Below are 22,054 nucleotides of genomic sequence, written 5' to 3'. Positions count from 1 at the left end.
GGATCTGTCATAACTGAGTTCCAGTTTGGTCAATTCTTTGATACTCCAAATCCCATAAATTTTGACAAGTTTCAGTTATTCATTCATTAGTTAATGGGGTGTTCAAACATGGAATCTGCATGCTGTGGAAGGGAGATTACAATGAAGATTTCTCATTTTTGGAGTTCAGTGGACTCATATCAAGATCTTCCTTTCCTTCCCAACAGCAGATGACCTTCCAAACCCAGGCTGAGAAAATTAATCTCACTGTACTTGGAGTAAATGGAGACACACTGGGCTCATTGACTATTTTTCTCTTCCAGGCCTGTTTCCAAACATTTTGAAGGAAAAGAGAGAAACGAGTTGCTTATTAGAGAGTAGAAAACCAGAGAGAAACTGGTTGCTTCTTAGAGATTAGGAAACCAAACAGCATCATGAGCCTCAAACATCTTTGGCAAAGGACTAGCTCTGCTATATGACAAAGGAACAACAAGTGAAAAAAGTTCTGAGTTATTCTTTATTCTTAGCTGAAAAGATGCTGCAGTGTGATCTGTGGCAGTGACAATGCATGAGATGATAGAAATGACTGAGAGAAGAATTGCCACAGAAAATGTTTCTGAAACTCCCCATACTCTAATGTTCTTTCTAAGCTCTGGACAGGGCCATGTTGACTGCAACTTAGTGCACATGATTTATAAAGGATTTTTTCCTGTAACTTCTAGAATCAGTTATGCCTCAGTACTGAAAAAACTCTCAAACAAAAAAAGTCACGTATCCTTTGCATTATTTGTCTATTCAGGCCTTCATTTCTTACTAATATTAGACGCTGTTTAAGCAAGCTGTATGATCTCTCCTGTATGAGAAGACAATAGTGCCTGTGATAAAATATGTATTGCAACCATTTTTTGGACATATATCTCCACTAGATGTTTCTGAACAGGTCATAATAAGAAAACCACTATCGCTCCAAAGTAGAGTGCTTTACAGATCTTTCAGTATATTTTGACACAAAAGTAGGCAACAAAATCACAAATGGTAACAAAAAAAACCCACTAAAAAAACAAACCAGTAGCCACACAGGACAAGGTGATGGGATTTCTTGTATCATATACAAAGTCTAAAAATTTTACACGCAAATCTGATTCTCCTTCTAAGGAGAATCTAAGAAACTACTGAGCCTCTTCACCTCAGTCTTTCACTGCAATAGAATCACTGTTAGAAAAGAGATTCTTGAAGTCATTTGATGGGCCTCACTGCCTGACAATGTTTTTTTTCTGAGGATGAGAGTTGTGTTCTCTGGAATGAATTAATCTCAAGAAGTGTGTCAAAACTCTTTGTGGAGTTGAAAACTTTGTAAGTCCATGAACAGACTAAAATGGATTGTTGGAATGTGTTTTCTATGCTCCACATTTTTTTCACTTACTCAATACCATTTATTGTATTATTTACTGAGTAATGTCATCATGACTTTAGAGGGACAAACTCAGTCTATGATTAAAGTCTAGAATGCAACTTGTAGGTGTTTTCCGAAGGAGGAAAGGTATAGGTATTCTGACCTCTTCAGGTTACATTGGCCATACTGTTAGCAACATATATAGAAATCCTTTTCAACTATGTTCTGAAGAGGTAATAGAACTGGAATTTTAGCTGTTTCTCTTTTTAATTTGTTGTTGTTACTGGTTGAGTTGGTTTGGGGTTTTTTTGTACTCTCACAAAATGAGTTGTAATCTGGCTTTACAGTGACTTGGGTATGGTAATACATAGTTTAACATTCCAAGTCAAAACATTTCAGACTTTAAAAATATTAACCTGTTCAATCTCCTATTGGTTTTCACTTTAAAGCCTTGAAACTTAATGACACCTGAGTTAAATCCACATTATGAAAATTCACAGAGGTTTCATTAGAAATAGGTACAAGTCAGTGAAAAAAAATTAGAAGTCATGTTGGTAGACTTAACCTGCAATTTTAGAAATAGGATGAGAGTTACATGAAGAGGGAAGAACTCTCCTTCAGGCTTATTTGTGCAGATGACACACAGATCTGACAGACTCAAAGCTTTATTTATAAACCCTTCATCTAAACTGGGGGCTTGAATATAGCAGGAGAGCAATCACTTTTACCGGTCTTTCCTTGCCAATAAATTTGACACAAATCTGCTTGCACAGAAGGTTAACCCTTGTCCGTGACAACTCTCTCCTTCTGAGCTTTATAGAGAGTAGTAACATCTTCAAACTAATCCCACACTCTGAAATGGTACAATCTAAGGATGAAAAACGATGTTATGAGCACTATTACCTCTTACATTGTTTGTGGTAAGGCTGAAGCTGTTCCTAAAGTTTTGCATACATACCTTTTCCTATTTTTTATCTTTGAAAGTACCTGACATCAACAGGCCCTAAGAACTTATAAAGCCCTGAACAACCTGGTCTTATAGCTGATCTTACTGTGAGCAGGAGGTCTATCTAGCAAATTCCAGAGAGGCCTTCCAACATGAATTATTGTATGATTCCATAATACTAAAATGGGAAAATTATGTGAAGATTGTATGAAAGTAATGTGAAGATTAAAAAATATAATAAAATAAGAACATATCCATGGCCCAAAATAAAATTGTCCTCTCAAATATTCATCTCAGTACAATTCTAAAGGAAAGTCTACTATCCTAAGCCCATCCACATGAAGTACACTTAGAATTAATAACATTCCCTTTAAAAGCTAATCTAAGTTACATTTTCCCTGCAAGAAAGCAATAGTACTGGAAGAGACATCATAGTTTGTTACTAGAGAGAGTTCAAATTACCGAGAAAAGTCACCTAGTTCCAACTTCAATGGTGCTATAGCATCTGTCAATGGCAGCTGATGTGGGAAACATCACTATTATCCCAACCAGCCTCTTACTCTTAATACAGAGAAATTAATCTGGAGACACACAAGATGCTCTGTCTACTTGTGTAATACAGGCAAGGACAGATTCCTCCATTCCTCCTCAAGAAGTACATGATGAGAAAGAATGGAGAAGATACTGTCTTCTTTGACTAGCATATCGCTTACAAGGGTCAAGTTATACTTTTAAGATTGATAGAACTAGAAGCAGTAATAAACGAATACCTGTGCTCAACTGTCACCAAAATAGTGCATGTCAAACTAGCTTTTTAGAAGAAGAAACTATTATGGTAACCATGCAGCATCCCCAAGTACTTGAAGTGACAAGGCCTATCCATATGTTGTCATTACCTTTCACAATTTACAGAAGATCTAGGTGTACTCCTGCATAGGCAATACCAAGAAGATAGTTAGGTTTACTAAAAGGTTCTAGAGAGGTAGCTTCTTGCACAGCATTTAGCCTATTCCAACAACTCAGTACTGAAACTTGTCAGTAAGCGGCCCTTATTTCCCACATACTTTTCATTGAAGAGAGGCATCATTCTATTCTGTTCCCATGAAAAATGTCTGCTGTGGCCATTAAAAAAAAATAAATTATCCAAAAGAATTTTGAAAGAATCAGGAAGTGAAGCTTGGTGGAAGGCTTCAATTTAATATAAATCTTTCAGATTTACTTCCATACTATTATAGAAACATCCTAATGTCTGGAGGAAAAAAAATTCCAAATGTACACAAAACGAAAATGCCTTTTTCTCAGAACCTCAAAGGTGTTATCTACTCAATATAGTATATATACACAAAATACAGGAATCAAAACCCCTCTAATATGTCAACATCACGAAAACAAAGTGAGAAAGAGAAAATAATTAAGACACTTCTCACCTGAAGAACTTATCAAAATGAACATATTAATTCTGGTTTTGATTAAATCACATTTTCCAGCATTAACTTTGCAGGCAAAACTACTGAGCAGAGCTCAGCAAAGTCTTACAAAGGCAGGACAAACAAACATTCCAAAATTGAGAACTGGCCAAAAGATTTACCAGCAGACTGTCTGAATCCTGATTACCATTTGAATCCTTGGTTTTATCTCCTTTGAAGACAAAATTCAATTTTTATGATTGTGCCTATGAAGTTTGGTGGGGGCAGAGGGGAGGAAAGAAAATGAGGCATCAGTTTTGTCATGCTGGGGGACATAGTGATTAATAAAAGTCAGTAATAATAGCGGGGGGGGGGGGGGCGGGAAGGGAGAGGTGAGAATTTTGGAGAAAAGTGGTTGCTCTCAATGTGATCTCTGCTTGTGACAGAGAATTAAATCCACCACTGTAGGCCTGTAGCCCTGCTCTTAGATACTGTCCTCTGGGTTGACTCAGCTTGGTGAATTTCAGTTTACTACCAGAGGTTACATATTCCTCACAACATGAAGCAGATGTCTCAGAAACTGCATGAAATACTATGAGTTTGCCCACAGCAGTTCTCACAGAGGAAACAGTAGAAAAAAAAATGTTTGTTTCTGTTGAGGCTTTTACTTGCAGGAAGCATATATTTATCCCAATCAGATTTTTATATAACTCTGCCTCCATTTCATTTCATTTTATATAACTCTCCTCCATTTCTCTGACACAGGCACCTGTGTTAGCCTGTCAGAGAACTGTCATTTAACAGACACTCATTACTTTTCCTATAACTTCATCAGGTTTTGATTAGCCTGATTTAACTTTGAAGTTAGCCCTGTGTTGAGCAGGAGGTTTGGTCTAGAGACCAAGTCCCTTCTTATCTAAATGATTCTACAGTTTGATGAAGAAAATTTCTCCACAGAGTCTTAAGGCCAACACACTCCATTATTGTCTTCAAAGGATGTTTGGAGGAGATGGTGATCAAGCTACCCTCGTAAAAAATGCAAAATCTGAATTTGTGAGATTAGTGATTATCTGTATTTCATGGAACTTCATAGTTAAACAGATTGCCAAATCACTTTTTCTTTTATATAAAATATAATTACATGGTCTCTATCATAAATCTGAATTCCTAATGGCCTGTAACAAAACAGTTAATACTGCACATGCATTCATTAAAATAAAATGTTTTCAAAAGATTTGTTAATATTTGTAAAACCAAATGATTCTTAAAAATGAAACTGAAGACAGCTATGAAAATGATTGCGGACATAAATGCAAAAAAGTCTGCACTTACAGTTCTATTGCCTTATTCCACATGATAACATATCCAGAAAGAATGAAGGACTCAATATTTACAATGTGTGTATTTCCTCTCTCTGTTCCAACATAAAGCCATTTGCTCTGGAAAGGTAGATGACAGTAAGTAATCCTGGAAAAGAAAAAAAAAGTGACTGAATATGCTATGAATATTTTTTAACACTTTCGCAGATGAAATAATCGTTCTTTCCATTTTATAACCTGAGAAAATCCTGCTCAGGAGGTGCAGCATTATGAAGAAAATGCAGGTTTTGGAGATCACCTCCAGTAAAATAATAAAAGAGAACATGAAACAAAACAGGGCCATCCTGCCTGCCTATATTAAGGGCAGGAAAAAAAAGCTGTACCACTTGAGCACTGAACTAAGTCATGTTATCTCCATGATTATGTAAATTGCACTGTGATAGTATCCAAGACTCTCAAGTTAGGCTTTCTTATTTCCTGTCTTAGAATAAGCAATTTTTCAACAAACAGAAGTTAATGGACATCAGCAGGATGAATGTTTTGTAGAACAGAAGCATAACACCATAATTCAAACAAGAAAACATTCACTTTATTGGCTATCTGGGAGAGCAGGGCACTAGATAAGAGCATTACCAAGTGCAGCTAAGTATTGTATCATAGACACACTGAATCCTACACTCATATTATTCCTACAGGGTGATGAATCAGTGCTATATTAGCTTGGAAAGATGTCATGACAGTTTCTCATGATAATCCATAAAAGTTTTCACAAATGATGAATGAGTAGATTCAGGTTTATTTGATATTATAGTTATTATACAGATATTACACACGTTCAAGCAAAGCTAAATCTATACAAGATTAAAAAAAGTTTGCAACTAAAATATAATAAAAAACATGCTACCTACAGAGACTGAAACTTAAACCGATCTTATGGTATAGACTCATGAATTTTGACAAAATGCAGGTATTTTGCTTGGTATTCCATATGTTACTATATTTATCATTCAGTTCCACTAGTAGGCTATTTCTAGTTTTCATATACAAACTTGATTTAACAGCTATGCAATAATTTTTATCCTTAACACCCTTCTGCCCCACAAATGTATAAACAGTATTTAAGAATATACCTATCTTAACTTTTTATTCTTATGGTACAGCAATCTTTCTGAATTGCATTGTCCTGGGTTCAGCTGGGATAGAGTTGCTTTTCACAAGAAGCTGGGAGGCGGCACAGCCAGGACAGCTGGCCCAAAATAGCCAAGGGGACATTCGATACCATGTGACAGTCATGCTCAGCATATAACTGGGGGAGCTGGCTGGGAGAAGGAGGGATTATGGCTTGGGATCTGGATGAGTGCTGGGTTCTGGCTGGTGAGCAATTGCACTGTGCATCACTTGCTTTGCATACTCTTTTATTAGTATGATTGTTATTATTGTTTCTTCTCTCTTGTGTTGCCCTATTAAACTGTCCTTATCTCAACCCACAAAGTTTTACCTTTTTCTTCTGATTCTCCTCTCCATCCCACTGGGGAGGGGGGAGGAGTGAGTGGCTGCGTGGTGCTTAGTTGGCTTAAACTACTATGTAATTACAAATGAGAGAGAGGGGTGCTGGCTATCCTCCAGTAATTTGTCCCTCTTAGTCATGTAAAATAAGTGCTCTGAGTAGAACATTTACCACCCTTCAAATTAAAGGAATTGTTCAACATTTATATGAACTTCACATACTTTCTGTAATTGTTCCCTGTAAGATACTCCCAGCAAACATAAAGATTCCAAACAGATTCTACGCAGTATTTGGACAGTTCTGCAGTTTTCCAAGGATCTAATCATGCTTCAGAACATTTAATGTTGAATACATTAAAGTGAGAAAAAAATTCTTTTTTGGCCTTATGTATCATCCTGAATTAAACACAGATGAAATATGCAGTCTTTAAATCCTAATTTATGGGGAAAATTATTACTGAATCATCAGTCCAGAATAAGGCTTACCCTTCATAAAATCTTGCTTTGTTGATTCAAGTGAGACCTAAGTAGATACAGGCTTTGTTCTACCCATCTGTATAGGGTTAAATTTTACTATTAATTGTCTAATTTTGGCAATAATTCCAGTGCCTTTAGTGGAAAGAGAATCAAGTTTTTCGAGAGAATTGCTTGAGAATGGCAATTACAGTTGTGAAGGACAGCCTGATTTTTTTTGCCTTAAACAACCTGTTTTGCAGGTTTTATGTATGTGTCTTGAACAAACCTGTTTTACACTGCAAGTTTTATGTATTAGCCCTGAAACCAGCCTGCTTTGCAGTACGGCCTGCTCCAGGGAGGGAACAAGCCCTGTGAAGGTGGAGCAGTGCTCCCTTCTCACAGATAAGAGGGTGAAGCGGCGCTGCCTCCTTGGGGATGGGAGGGTGGAGCGGTGTTCTCCTTGAGAAACTTTAGTTGGGACGGTCTCTAAAGGGGGCTTCAGCTGGAGCAGCTACCCAACCTCCCCTATCCAAACAGACAAAACCTGCAGAAGAGGAGTATACACTGGACTTCGGGAGGGCCACGCCCTTATCTACAGGTGTACACTGGACTTGAGGAGGTCCACTCCGTCACCTATAGTGGACATCCCCTTGGAGCCCTCAAAATGTTGTATACTGTGCCTGCATCCTGGTTACCATGAAAAGCAAGAAGAGGAGGGGATAAGGTGAACAGGACTCATGAATATTAATGGAAGGGACAATAAAAATACCAATAATCAAGACACAGGTGTGCACCCACCACCGAAGAACCACAGATCAGACCGGACCTGCGAGACGTCGGTGGACCCCAGGAGTGGTGGTATCTTTCTTTCTTTCTTTCTTTCTTTTTTTTCTTTCTTTCTTTCTTTCTTTTTTTTTTTTCTTTCTTTCTTTCTTTTTTTTCTTTCTTTCTTTCTTTCTTTCTTTCTTTCTTTCTTTCTTTCTTTCTTTCTTTCTTTCTTTCTTTCTTTCTTTCTTTCTTTCTTTCTTTCTTTCTTTCTTTCTTTCTTTCTTTCTTTCTTTCTTTCTTTCTTTCTTTCTTTCTTTCTTTCTCTCTTTCTCTCTCTCTCTTTTTCTTTCTTTCTCTCTCTCTCTCTTTCTTTCTCTCTGTGTCTCTGTCACTCTCTTTTTTCTCTTTCTCTCTTTCTTTCTCTCTTTCTCTCCCTTTTTCACTCTTTTTTTTTTTTTTTCCTCTCTCTCCATATTATTAAATAGAATTAGGGAAAGCCATATTTTTATCTGATCTGTGAAACTTTACCTTTATCTGATCTGTGAAATATTATTTTATCTGACCTGTGAAATAATATTACTATTAAAGTATGTAATTGCTGCCAATCTACTGACCAAAGAGGGTTATTAACTTGCTACCTTTGCCGAGCAAAGGGTCTCTGCCGTGCAGAAGAAAACTCCTTTTAAAAGCGAGGATACAAAATATTCATCTACCCTGAAACACACCGAGTGGGACGGGACCTCAGTTTGGTATGCATAAATGAAAATGTCTTCAAGCAGCAACTTAGTACTTATATTGTGGGTGCAGTCAGATCAACAAACACCTGACAGAAAAAAATTGCAGTTGTATGCCACCTACATATTCATTTCTGGAGTTAAAGCTGTTAGTGTATTATTCTGTTCATAACAGATGCAAAGAATAATTTGCCCTTTTCACTTCGTAGTTTTACAAATGTGAAGCTGGTTTTCGCATCTTTCCTGATCCTTAAACTAAACAACTCCATTTCTTTTGTTTTCTCTTCAGAGACACCGTTTGCTACACTTCTGATTAGATTTATATTTAGTCTAATTTTTTTTTTTATTTCTTGCATTTCCTCTACTTTTCTTTCTTACACTCCAAAGCATATGCATGCTCTGTCAGGTCCCAGCCCATGCAAAATCCTCCTTGGTTGATAAATCCTCTTAACCACTTCACACTGATGTTCATCCAGCACTTGTTTGTGGTAAACTGTTAAACTACAGGAAGAGAAAATATTTGTGACCTTGAAAGTGTTGAAAATGTATCTGTCTAGTGACTGACAAATAATTCATGAGTTACAAAGCAAACCCAAGTTGACTTGAATGCTGCTACCGTAAATTCTTGCAGCTGTGTCATCAGACTAAGCAGGTTCAAGTCCACCTAGGATCATATTAATTTTTAGTCCTCTGATAAATCCATTCACAAGACAGTATGGTGTACTGCGGAAAACTTGGTCTCCAAAGTGCAACACTGAATCCAACACCCTGATTATAAATAAAGTCTCAAAATCACCTCAGACACCATACGAGGCTGCTTTTGCCTGTTTGTTGTTTTTTTTTTTTTTTTCCTTTTTGGCATTTGCTTCTAGGTTATTATCTTTAGCACGTACTGCCTCACAACCATCAGCCTAAATGGGTGTTTAATTTCCCAGCTACTATATGTCTTCTGTTTGCCCACCTTAGGTTTAAAATTTCAAGAACATATTTCAAGAGCAAGGTCCTACAGTAAGAGAAAAATCAGACTAAACTACTGACTACTGGCCATCAGTTACTAGATTTATTTTCCTGCTGTCCTATCTGAAATCCCAGGCGCCAGTAGCTACCAAGTCTAGATATATAGTATGAAGGGCCAGAAGAGAATTAGGTGTTGTTAAAGAATGAAGAAAACAACCACAAATTTTCCTGTTTTCTTAAGCTCTGGTATTACCTTGTAAGTAATTGCATTTTGTTCTGACAGATTTACAGGACAGCCAGATAAGAAAGTATTCTGCATGTTCTTACTTCTGTAATGAAAACATACCCTATACAAATACCCTATACTTCATTGTTTACCCAAAATGTTACTAGACATTACCAAATACCACCTTTTACAATATGTGATTTTATAAGAAAATGATTTTCCCTTAAACACAATCCAAATACGTAACAAACCTATTAGAGCATATGAATTACTAGGCGTTTTAATACAATACATTGTTAGGCTTCACCAAACAAAGCCATATGATTTTCATATTCTCAGAAATCTACGCACTGATCTGAAGTAGTTTTCTTTTACATTATGCAAATCAAATGCAAAGTATTTATTATCAACTTTTCACTCTTACAGAAAGTATAAACTTGGCTTTGAGGCTTGAAAGCTTTGAAGCAAGACTCAGATTTTTAATGAACATCTTCCATTTCAGTAAGTACTGAGATTACATAATGATTTCTTCAAGAGAAAACAATGAAGGATCACAGTGTAGTTTTCATTGTGGATGAAAGGTATTCCTCTATTAGTCATTTGTCCCACAAGCAAATTAAGATGTCCTTTGATGCCTTTACAAAACCCAGACAATTAGCCAGAAAGAAAGAAAGGACATTTTTCTTCTTAAGAAGAAAGGGTTGTAGTGATTTATGCCAATATGAGGTACTTCTGCCAAAATTTAATCAGATTGCCAATCTGATCGAGATAACATGGAACCCAATTAAACAGAGACCTGAGAATTTGATCAATGTTCATCACTTAACAGAAAGTCAGACAAAAATGTGGATATTATACATTCTTAGCAGCAAACCACAAAATGAATCACATTGATCATTATAAGACATAGTAAAAAAACTGCTACCAAAAGAGTTGTTCCTATGTCGCCAAAATGATCTGGAACACCGTATCAGTTTTCAAACGTATTCAAACCACAAAACAGTGTATAAAATGTAATTTAAAAAACCTAAATAGGTGCCAAATGAAACACCTAAATCAGAATTTATTAAGCAAAAACTCCTTAGCAAAAGTCCAGAAAACATTTCTAAAATCATGTAAGCAATGTAAGAGAGATAATAGAAAAACTTAAAGAAGTATTGTCAAAAAATTGAACCTCATTTTAGACATTTTATTCTGACTAGCAAATCTTGAAAAGTTATATTTTTCAGAAAAATCTAATCACTCTACAGTCTAACAACTATGACCAAATTAACTTGTTGCGTATTTGTAGAATACTACAATATTAAAATAATTGACTGCTACATTCTCTGAAATAGTAGTAAAAATTCTCAGACGGCTTAAAATCATCTTTATTACAAATCATATTGCTCTAAGAAAAAGAAAAGATAATTTTGAGAACACTTCCTTCTGCCTCTGCCTTGTTATTTTTGGTTTTCTATTTTTAGTATGAAAGACTTTCCTGGAACACTATTCCTGGTGGAGAGCTGTGGAACGGGGAGAATGAGTTGCATATTTGTCAAAATGGCTAATTATTTAATTGCTCATTCCTTGACATCAAAACTGCGACTAAATTTATACTATGCCTCAGCTTAGCTTCTCTCAGCTCTCAGTGACTACTAAGTTACAGCCACTGTCTTACACCCAATTTACAGTGCATTGTCCCAGCATGGAAGAGTTCAGCTGCTGAGAAAGTTGATCACCTTCTTAAGAAGGTTACACATATCAGAAGTCTACCTTTTCATTAGAGTGATCACAGATCCCCTCCCAGCTCAAGGAATCTTCTCCAGCTCCCTCTGGTGCTTTCAGTACACTCCACTAATGTATGTTGACCTGAGCTGGTCATCACCACAAGCTGTTTTCTTGGCACTGCCGCTTGATAGACTGGCCATGCTTCCTACTACTAGTCAATGAGACTGGCTGATGATTTTTTAGGCCCTCTTTCAGAGCAGCTGTTTTTAGAGACATCTGTGACCTGTGTAGCCCCCAATTAATATTCACAACAGAGGAAAATCTAGATAAGCATTTCCCTTCTTTCTTGACTTCCCAGCAATGAAAACTACAGCTGCCAAGGGTGCCTCATGACTTTGTATGTAGTTCTTTACTCCCTCCATCAGAAAGCACAAATTATTTGCACCCAACTCTTTTTTTACCCTTACTGCTCCCTTAATCTTCTGGTATTTTTTAACAAAAGTACTTTGAAAAGCCCTCACTGACATACAAAGGCAACCAGACTGGCCTTTCTGAGGGAGCTTCTGGCTAGCCAATATTCTCAGAAAGTGTAGGGTTGCTTTTCTGTCAGTTCACAAGGAAATGTTATAGCTGAGATTATTGCTTTAAGTCATGAAATGCACACAAGAAGATTTAGACATATATTCAAGGAAAGTAGTTTGTAGCTGACCTGAAATGCCTAAACAGAAGCAGAGGCTAAAGCTATAAACAATGAAGAAAAGGAGTTGTCTCCTGCAGATCAAGCAAAGGATGTAAATTATGAGCTATTTGGCCTCTGGAGGTATTTTCTCTTCTCCCTGGACTATATATATAAATTTGGAGTTCATCAGCTCTGCAACGCATGTAAAAGACATGTACAATAGCAGCAACCCATGCAGTCTGCCATCCGTATCATGTGATGTGTTAAGCAGTAGATGGCTGTGCAGTTCCCCAGATAGGTGTGAGATGTGTGTGTGCATAGTAATAACAGTGTTTCCCCTGCAACATGGGCTGTTTGAGTGACTATATGACAGGAAGACCTAGGAAGGCAGAAATCCAAGATGAATTCTACTATTAAGATTTCCAGTTTTTAACTTAAACTTTTAGTTTAATTTACTTGAAGTGTATGCACAGTCTCTAGAGCTGACATAAGAATACAGGAAACACTTTAAATTACTAACTGGCATGACTAAGAGTCACGTGAAATATATAGCAGGTCGATACATCTGAACAGTTTTTCCTTTCAGGCTCTTGGTGATACTGTATCACAACATGAAACTTCCCCCTGTTCAAACTAGATTCTCCACATACCACACAAGATCATTTCAAAAATTTATAGTAGCTCCCCCCCCGCCCCAGATCCTAGCAGACATTAAATGAACCAAACATGCCTTTGAGACTGATTCTTGTCATCCACCTGTTCTTTAAAAGTGTGATTTAGTTTTAATTAAAATTAAGAAAAATCTTCTGTTTCACACGTATTTTCTGCTAGTACAACCAGTCAACATTTATTTTGAATTTAAATCACTTGGTCCATCTCATTTTATGTTTTAATTATTTATACAGAAATAATGAAGTAGAGCTGAAAACACATTGTACATAAATTGCATTGGATCCTGATGACAGTGTAACAAAGGCGTTGGAGTATTAAACCCAGTTGTTACTTAGGGATATCTGAACAAGAGAACATATTAATTTATAGTAAATTATATTCTCGAAATACTGCATGAACATTTCCATCTCTGGATTTTTTCCAGTTGAGTGTTATACAGACTGCTCAAATATTCTTTGTTCTTTTAAGACTATAGTGCAGATGCTACAATTAAAGTGTGTGACAGGACTGGGTAGGTGAAGAATATCCAATGAAGAGTGTAATAATTAGAATTTAGTTCTGTTTTTCCATCAAATTAGTCAGGAGCTGAATGTGCCTATTCTGTTTATAACCACTCAGTGAATCATCTCCAGCAATAAATTCTAGGTTATTAATGAAAGTAACAAAGTATTTACAGTTAAACATTGTGAAACAAGTCATCATTAAGCTCACATACTACTGTGCCTATCTCCTGACTGATCAATACTTGCAAACAGTAGGATCACTTGAAGACATTACTTAAGCTTAGTACTCCTGAATTAGTCTATAGAGATTCATGTTTTAAATAAAGAGACAGACAGTAAAATAAATTGCTTTACATGAGGCAATTCAATATATATTCCTTACAAAGGAACATGAAGTAAGTATGGAGTCAAAGCAGTTGTAACAGTTACTTTCTAGTGCTATACGTCTGTTGGCCAACGTCCCTTTCAAGTTTGGTATCTCAGATTATTCATCGTACCCAATCAGTTCATGGAACAGTTTTTTTTGTTTTTATTTTATATCACTAGCCACAAATATTCATTTTGGTCATTATTTGTACAGCAGCAATAATTTAATCTGTGAATTGTAATAGAAGAAATAAACATTTGGGGCTCCTTTCTTCTGCTTAACACAGGCCATAGGATTTCTTCATACTAATTACCGCTTGAACTAGAACAATTGACTAAAAGGTAGCTTTCTTGATTTAAAGAAGTTCAATAATGGAAGATTCCCTAAAAATGCTGATGTACAACAAATCAGGATTCCATCTCTAAACTCTAATTTCAATATAAATATACCCTAAGCAAAGTATTCTAGCTATTTGTGAATGTGCTGTATATAACTAACAGACACACCCTCCTCCACATTTCTAGAAATTCTACTTGGAAAAAATGCTAAGAAAACATTTTGACTTTATAATTTAATTTTAGACAAATAGGATTAAATAGTGCTGATAGATACCTTATATAGTTATTTCTTTTGACAAAGCAAGAAAGCTTATGCAGCTATTCTTCTGCAAATTATTTAGACATGTCACCTGACTGGTGGTCCACTGCTGCTTTCGACCTGTTTAAGACACATGCATTTTTCATGGTGTCCTTTACCTGAAATATTATACATAAACAAGCTACAAGAATAAGAAAGAGTAATATAAGAAGCAGAAAAAAAAAAAGGTAAATGTTTAAGAGATGCAGTTGAAATACTATTTCTTTCTCAAGACAGTTTGATTTTGTCCCTAGCTGGATTTCTTTTTTCTTCGGATCTCTTGGCACATTCTGAAGCACCCTGATTTTTAGAAATTGGGACTGATTTTTAATCTTTTAAAGTGTTAAAAACTAAAGTGCAAAGCAAAGCACTATTAATAGTATATTGGGTTCCTCACTTTCCTTCTTTCCTATTAAGACAACCGAGAGTAAAAGTAGGCTGTTCCTCTATTTCTTCAAAAGCTAGAAGTTCCTGTGCAAAACTTCTGGACAGATGAAATAGCCCTATAAGCCTGAAGTTAGGCCCATTCTTGATTTGTGAGCTTACTATTTCAAATGAATTTGCAATCACAACTGTAATGAATAGTTTACAGCATTCCATAACACTTGTTTTAAGAAACAAATGCTTATGTTAACTACACAAAACATCAGTGTGGCAACTATGTGAGCATTTATATTGGGTGTTAACATAAATTATTTACAAGCAGTTAATTCAAACTTAAAAGAACCTGTAACAAATCAGAAAAACATGTTAAAAAACATAGTAGATGCATTACATTTTATTAGATTAGTAAACCTGGAAATCTCCCTTGAATAAAGACTGAATGTATGTATTTAGATAAAATCTTACGAGGTTGTTACAAACACTTTACAAGGGCAGTCAAAGTATGCAGCATGAAACAGGTCCTTTGGTTTTTACCAGTTTTATTTCATATAACTAACCTTCCTACAACTCCATAGAAGATCATCCTGGCCTGTTCAATTCGCAATAACACATATGAAAAGACAGCTGCACTGTAACTTCCTATAATACAGGATACAGGCATTTAAATTCATACCTTTGGTAACTCAACGTCTGTCTGCTTTAGCAGCAGCACTGCATCATGTTAACTGGTGTTACCGGAGCTCCTGAACAACTTAAAATTCACTCCTGAAATCCCAGTGTGCAAGAGGATGACAACTTTTGTAGCCCGTGCTACTAATAATCTGTTTAATTTTCAAGATGACAGAAAATTACTTTCATTCCTCTTGGACAAATGCACAGCAAAGAGACACCCTCTGTCATCAACTCTCTTTTACAGTTTAGACTGTAAATTCATTGGGATGTCTCACATATGGGAGCAGGATCACTGACAATGACAGTGGCATACTCTCCCTGGCTAGATCTTTAGTATTACACAACAGTAATGCAGTGGATTGAACAGGTGTAATGTGCAGACTTGGACCCAAGAACACAAGACAAGGAAAATACATGGAAACTTGCTTCCTTAAATAGAAGAAGATGCTGGAAGAAACCAGCACACTTTTCATTGGCTTCCAATTTGTTTCTGACGCCAACACAAGGTCATTTGACAACAAAAATGAGAATAAAAGTTCCACAAAATCAGCAAAGTGAGCAAATTAATGAAACAGGATTGGCAAACCGACTCTTGCTTTCATCTTTAGGGGAAAGACAACGTACATGATTTTTCTCTTGTCTACTGGCTCGTGAAATCACTATTTCTTATCTATAGTTCTTCTACTTGTTCTCCATTAATTTCTTTGAAGGTTAAGTGAAAATGGAGTTGTAATAGGAGGCATAGTGGCAGTGATGTGCAATACAGACCACAATAAGAGCTACTGAGTTTCTTAGCAATAAAAGAAAGCCAAAAACAAGAGATGGAAGAGGGAGATGATGTTCTCAAAAGAGAAAGATTTTGATTTATTACTTTCATTGATCTTGTAGCAGCTGCATTAAAAAAAAATACCTAAGGGTAGCGTTTCTCTCATCCTTTCACCCAACGCTGAAGCTATAAATCAAAAATGCAGTTTTTGCTTCCCAGTCTCATAGTCTCAAAAAAGAAATTGGGACTTAGCTCAAAGATGAAAGGTTGAAATTTGTCTTTTGCTAAATGGCTTGACTTTACATAGCTGTTAGAGAAGTAAACCGAACATAGCTAGTATCTCATCCCCTGCTTGCCCCAACATATACAAATCTGTGTTTATCATGCATTCTTATTATAACGGGTTTAAAACCTATTTTATATCGATATCAATCAAGTTATTTTGAATGACTCTCTACAATCAGGATAAGACTGAAATACTGAAATTGACTTCAAAGTAAAAAAAAATCGCATTTTTACATGTGTATACTTTTTCTATGTATACACACTTTTTTTCTTAACAGCTTCCATCAATTAAAATCATGTAGACTTTGTGGAGACCAGCTGTTCTCATTTGTTATGCTTCAGTAGACAGGGACTCTGTGATTAACGGTCCTTGTTTTTCTGCAATCTGTAGTCTCTCTTCTCTTCCTGCTCATGTACTGTTTAATGAGATAATCTCAATGCTGACATTACTAGCTCTATTTCTGATTTACTGGAATAATGCCCAGAGTTTATTGTGACAGAAGGAAAAGTATCCTAAATCATTGCATTGGATTATTCTTGAAGCTGACATGTGCCTGGGCAGGAAAGGGGTGGCATGGTTTCCAAGAACCGAATGACTTACAGCAGCAGCATGGGTGCATGTTCTTCCCTGCTTTAATATATGACTAATGTAACAAAGCTCAAAGGATAGATCTGAACAGGACTATGAAAGATGTCTCAAAACTCAAATTTGAAAACTTCAGAAAATAAACCCACAGAATTCCTGTAACAATACTATAACTGTAGCAAGCTGAAAATTCCAACCGATAATGCAGACAGTTCATGCTGTCTGAACTTGCTTAAATTGTAAAAGACATCTTTTTTTGCTCTTGTCTAATATGACTGTGCATGATATGAAGTAGATGATGCATTTTTGTATCACAGTGTTGGACTTCTCGTTTGTTACGCCTAAGGCCATGAAACACGGTTGTTCAATGTATGGCTGTGTGTATGTATTTTAAATTTTGCTATCCAAACCTGGCCTTAGAGCAATTTGGCAACACAGCTGCTATGTGAAAACAACAGAATATGTTACCCTGTGTTTTCTCAAAAAAGCAGAAATCTTGACAAACATGCTTTATTTTCTACATAGCATTAGAAACAACAAGCACACTGCTCAGCATATGATCTAAAGTTTTGCAGCATGTAGCAACACTACATCTACTGCTAAGAGGTAAAGGATTTTTTTTTTGAGGAAAGAAACCAACGTGTAAGTTATGCAGGCAGACAACCAGAGGTGGCCAAGTGACATAAAAATTAAATAATTCAGAACATGTTTTTCCTCCCTATTGAGGTAAAAACAAAAATTCACAAAGATGTTTTGCAAAATGGAATTTTGAGGAGGTAAGTTTTTTCTCATAGAAATAATAGAAGGAAATACAGCCAGAGTGACACAGAGGAAGAGCTAAATTGGAAAAGGGTGTTTGTCGGCCAGAGGGCCCTCTGGTCCCTGTACAGTTGTTAAGGCCTCAGGTAATTGTACTAGCTATGCATTTTTCTCCAGCAGTTCTATGTGTCATGATGGTTTCATATATGCGTGTGTGTGCATGCACATGTACACACATGCACACACATATATATCTGCATTCACACACATGCATATACATATAGCAAACTTATAAAGTTATTTCATTAGCTGTTATAAGTAAATTTCACTTTTCAAACATTTTAACTATGCTGTATTTACAGACACCACATTTGGCCTACTACCAGCTAGAAAAGGTGATTTTGGTGTTTCAGATTTGAGAAAATTCTTGTTTAGAAACCTTCACTTGATACGCTTTCCACAGTCTCAGATCAAATCCCAAGACTCTTTTATGTATTTGCCAAAATATTTCATGTAAAAAAGCTTTAAATAAAATAATAACTCAAATGAACAGCTCGGAGGTGGACTGGGTGAAGTAGAGGCTATCTGGTACAGTTTTAGCAATATCGGGAAAGTAGAAGCGACAGGTTGTAAGTCATCTTTCAGTTTTTCTGGTCTTTGTGCTATTAAATACAGCTGTTTTATCCCTCTCTAAGAGGAATACATATATAGCACATCAGCCATTTTCTGTTAAGATACTTTTAATGCACCAATGTGAGGAAAAGGTGAATTGATTTGCAGTTGATTGATAACCAAGAAATAGAAAAACATTTGCCAAATTATTCATCATACTTTATCATATGTTTTCTTAATTCCTGGATATATGCTTTTAAAATTAAGATACATGTGCAACCAATGTAACATGGTAACTGTATTTGCTGGTTTGAGACTTTTCTGAGTAGTTATCAAAATTCAAATTACTATATACTGTACTAATGTTATTATTGCATATTTTAGTCCCATTATGAAAATAGAACCTTTTTTGTATATAGCTGTATATAGTGTAAAATAAGATCTTAAACTTCTTAAACAGCTCTGGCTTCAGAGAAGTAGTTTAGCAAATAGGTATAAAAGCCGATACTGTAGCATAATGCACTTAAGGACATTTTTAATTGACATTAAACTGAAAATAATAATATTGTCAGAATCCTGGTGGACTAAAAATTACTTTGGGGAAAGACTGTGAAAGTGAGCATTAAAAAAAAGAACCAAGATTCTTAAATTCAAATTTGGATCTGGATATAGACAGAGGTCTTTTTAATATTCTAGAGTGAAAAATATGACCAGGACTTCTGTAACTAGAAGAAAGTTTATTCCATCATGAACGGATTAGAATTGCTAATAATTATAGAGTCTAGATATTCCTGGAAATGGCAATCAACAGATTTCCCTAGTAAACTGTCAATGAATCAATAAAAGGTGACATTATTTAAGAGTAACATCTACCCTGGTGTAATTTAAGCATAGAGAAACCAAACTACTTTTAAACTAGCCAGCTTAAGTTCTTGCAGTCTTTTCTCTACAGTGCACAAAGTCAGATTGCATTACAAATGCCACCCAAGAAGGTAAGCATAAAACATTAAGACTGAGAAATAAAGTTAAGCCATGTTGTCATCTATGATGTTGTGACTGTAATGTTATTACTACTTGCTGAAATATACTTAAAAATACACACTAACCTAGGTTTTTAGTTTCAAAAGGACGAATTTTGAAAAGTTATAGTAAAGTAGGGAAGCAAGGTTTACCAAAGGTAGGCTATTCCAGAATATTCCAACTGTAGGAAATCTAGCATGTGTAAAAATTAATTACAGCATTTATATAAACCATTACTCTAAAATTCTATTTTTAATGTCTATTTTCCACTTGATTTCATTGAAAAAGGGAATATTTTACTGGATATTTGAGAGATTATCAAGGATTAGTTTTACAGCTGATCTTGTAATTCTGTAGCTATCTTGGTACTGATACTAACAAAACCTCTTAGGGGCACAATATCAGAGAAGGACAATCTGCACAAGTAGAGTACAAGAAATTGAATGACATTAAAAACACAAAGGGCAAAGCATCAAACTTCAAAGAATTAGAACTTCCACTTTAGGGTTGAAACTCATGATACAGAAGTGATGGAAAAAGATAATTTCAATCTCTCTTGTCTCGCTTTGCTTACACTCTTAAAGGCTTGCACTGAAAAGCAGGACATTCCCTGCCAGCTAGATATAAATCAGTGAAGTAGTATAATGGGTGTATTAGTCAATCACAGCAAGATCACAAGCACTGATAAGACGAAGCCATGTAAAAGGATGATGTTATTATGGTATGTATCAGTAAACGCACTCCTGCAGGGATTACAAAAGAAAATGGTAATGTCAAAGTCCACAGCACAGATGAGACCCTATCTACAATATGTTTCCTTGTCTGATCATCAGCTCAGAGGGAATTGATAGGAGAAGAAAGGCCAAAGAAAAGAAAAGGGAATGAAGACACAAATTTACAAAGGAAAATACAGAATCTTGATTTATATAGTGTTTTTTTTTTAAAAAAAGTGGGTTGTGAATGGATTTGAATGAGCTGTTTAACTGCAAAGGTGAGACAAAATATTTAAAATGCGTGGCAATGTGGACACCAGAGTATCACAACAAACAGGAATAAAACAGCCATAAAACTAAATTTAGTCTTGAGGCTGGAAGGTTTCTTGCCATCAGAAGGATGAAATTAGCGTGGAGCAGTTTTTCCTAACAGGAGTAGTGGACTAAGCTTGGATAATTATATAATAGTGTCACAATCCTGACTGAGAGACTGTTGCATGTGGAGGAGTTAGTGATCGACACAGCAGTTAACTTTCATAGGCACAGGCCTGTGCTGCAAGTAGCTGCATGTACAGCGTGGCCTTCAGGCTGGGCCGTGCTGCACGTACCCCGTGGCTGCAGGGAGGAGCAGACTGGGGGCAGCTCCCACTTGGTGACTGCACCACCTGCACGGCCTTGCCTTTATCTGACACTGCAGCAGGAAGTTTTAGTGCAAATGTCCTTTCTGTTTGATAGCAGAAATAATGAAAACAGTTGTTTTCTTATAAGAAAATCCAATAATAACTCGAATGACCAAAATGGATGGGGTCTGCACAGCCAGCTGATTGGAGGCCTGTTTGATGATGCACCACTCAGGGTTCCCAGCATCTACAGAGATATAATATTATCTATACTATTCTTTCATTATTTATAGTGCTAGCTCTAATAAATAACATTTTTAATGATAATTTACAGAGTCCAGGTGCCTTTCTTACTGGGATTATAAGGGACCAGAATCTCCTAATGCAAAACATAGTCAGTTTGTTCATTACACAAAAGCAGGTATATGAGTTGTCTGGTCTGCACACATTAGGAACTAGATTGAGGAGGTACCTTCAGCTCTCCACTAGAAGGCCCACATATTTAAGATCTATTCAAAAGAAAATCTTAGGGATCATGTGAATTTTCATTCCACTTTAGTGGAATTGCATAATCTCCTAAATCTATCAAATCAAACTTGCTGATTCCTGGTATCAACAAGCTAATCTATGTTTTGTATTTTTGCTCTTTGTTGATTGTTTAGCTAATGCATGTTGAACAAAAAAACCCAAAACGCTTGTGTTAGACTTCTTTTTATGACCAAGACACTCATCATTTCAACTAGGTTGCATACGCCTTTCCAGGATGAGTTTATGGCTCTCATGGATCCTACAGGTCAAATGTTCTACAAAATTACCTGGTACACAATGTAAGACCTGAAAAAATAATATAACTTCGTAATTTTTGATTTTTGGGTTTTTTTTAAACAGAGAAAGCAGAGGTGTGTGGCAACTACATGAACAAGATTTGGGTCAGTCTTCTGGAGAAACTTTGCATCCAGTCTTCTGTCTTTCTGAAGTAACATTAGACAAAGCTCACTTTCTGTCCTGCGGTACTAAGGCACAGCCCTGTAGATCAGAGGTGCCCTTTACAAACCTCAGGAATATTTCCAAGCTCAATAGCTGCATGCAAACAGCATTAATTGTTTATTGAAATCCCTGATCATTACTCTTTCAAAAGTGACAAATGCTGATGCAAGACTATGCCACAAATATTTAATACTTATCTTATGTATTTGAGGTCTGTGCTGTCTTCACACTTGGCAATACACACTTCATAAGACAAAAAAACCCAACAAACCCAACAAAAAACAAACCACAAAAAACTGCAAAGAAGTTTTGTAAAATCTTCAACATGTGGAAGTGAAGGAAAATCAACAGCATGGCTTCTTTTGCTTTCCTCAGTTTTTTCTGTCATCAACC

The 22,054-nt window shown here is 36.1% G+C and overlaps 1 protein-coding gene across 2 annotated transcripts in view; it reads right to left on the bottom strand.

Annotated features, from left to right (window-relative positions):
• STXBP5L (syntaxin binding protein 5L) overlaps positions 1-22,054 on the bottom strand; it is a 205,773-nt gene that overhangs the window by 103,534 nt on the left and 80,185 nt on the right. For both annotated transcript variants that reach the window (XM_086464591.1, XM_086464596.1), the window contains exon 5: positions 5,057-5,191. In XM_086464591.1, coding sequence (XP_086320717.1) covers positions 5,057-5,191 — 135 coding nt within the window. The remainder of the gene's footprint in view (positions 1-5,056; positions 5,192-22,054) is intronic.

The sequence above is a fragment of the Leptosomus discolor genome, chromosome 1 (genome assembly GCF_034619465.1).
Source record: "Leptosomus discolor isolate bLepDis1 chromosome 1, bLepDis1.hap2, whole genome shotgun sequence".
NCBI classification, from domain to species: domain Eukaryota; kingdom Metazoa; phylum Chordata; class Aves; order Leptosomiformes; family Leptosomidae; genus Leptosomus; species Leptosomus discolor.
The sequence above is the reverse complement of the archived record's forward strand: the minus strand, read 5'-3'. Positions and strand labels throughout refer to the sequence as shown.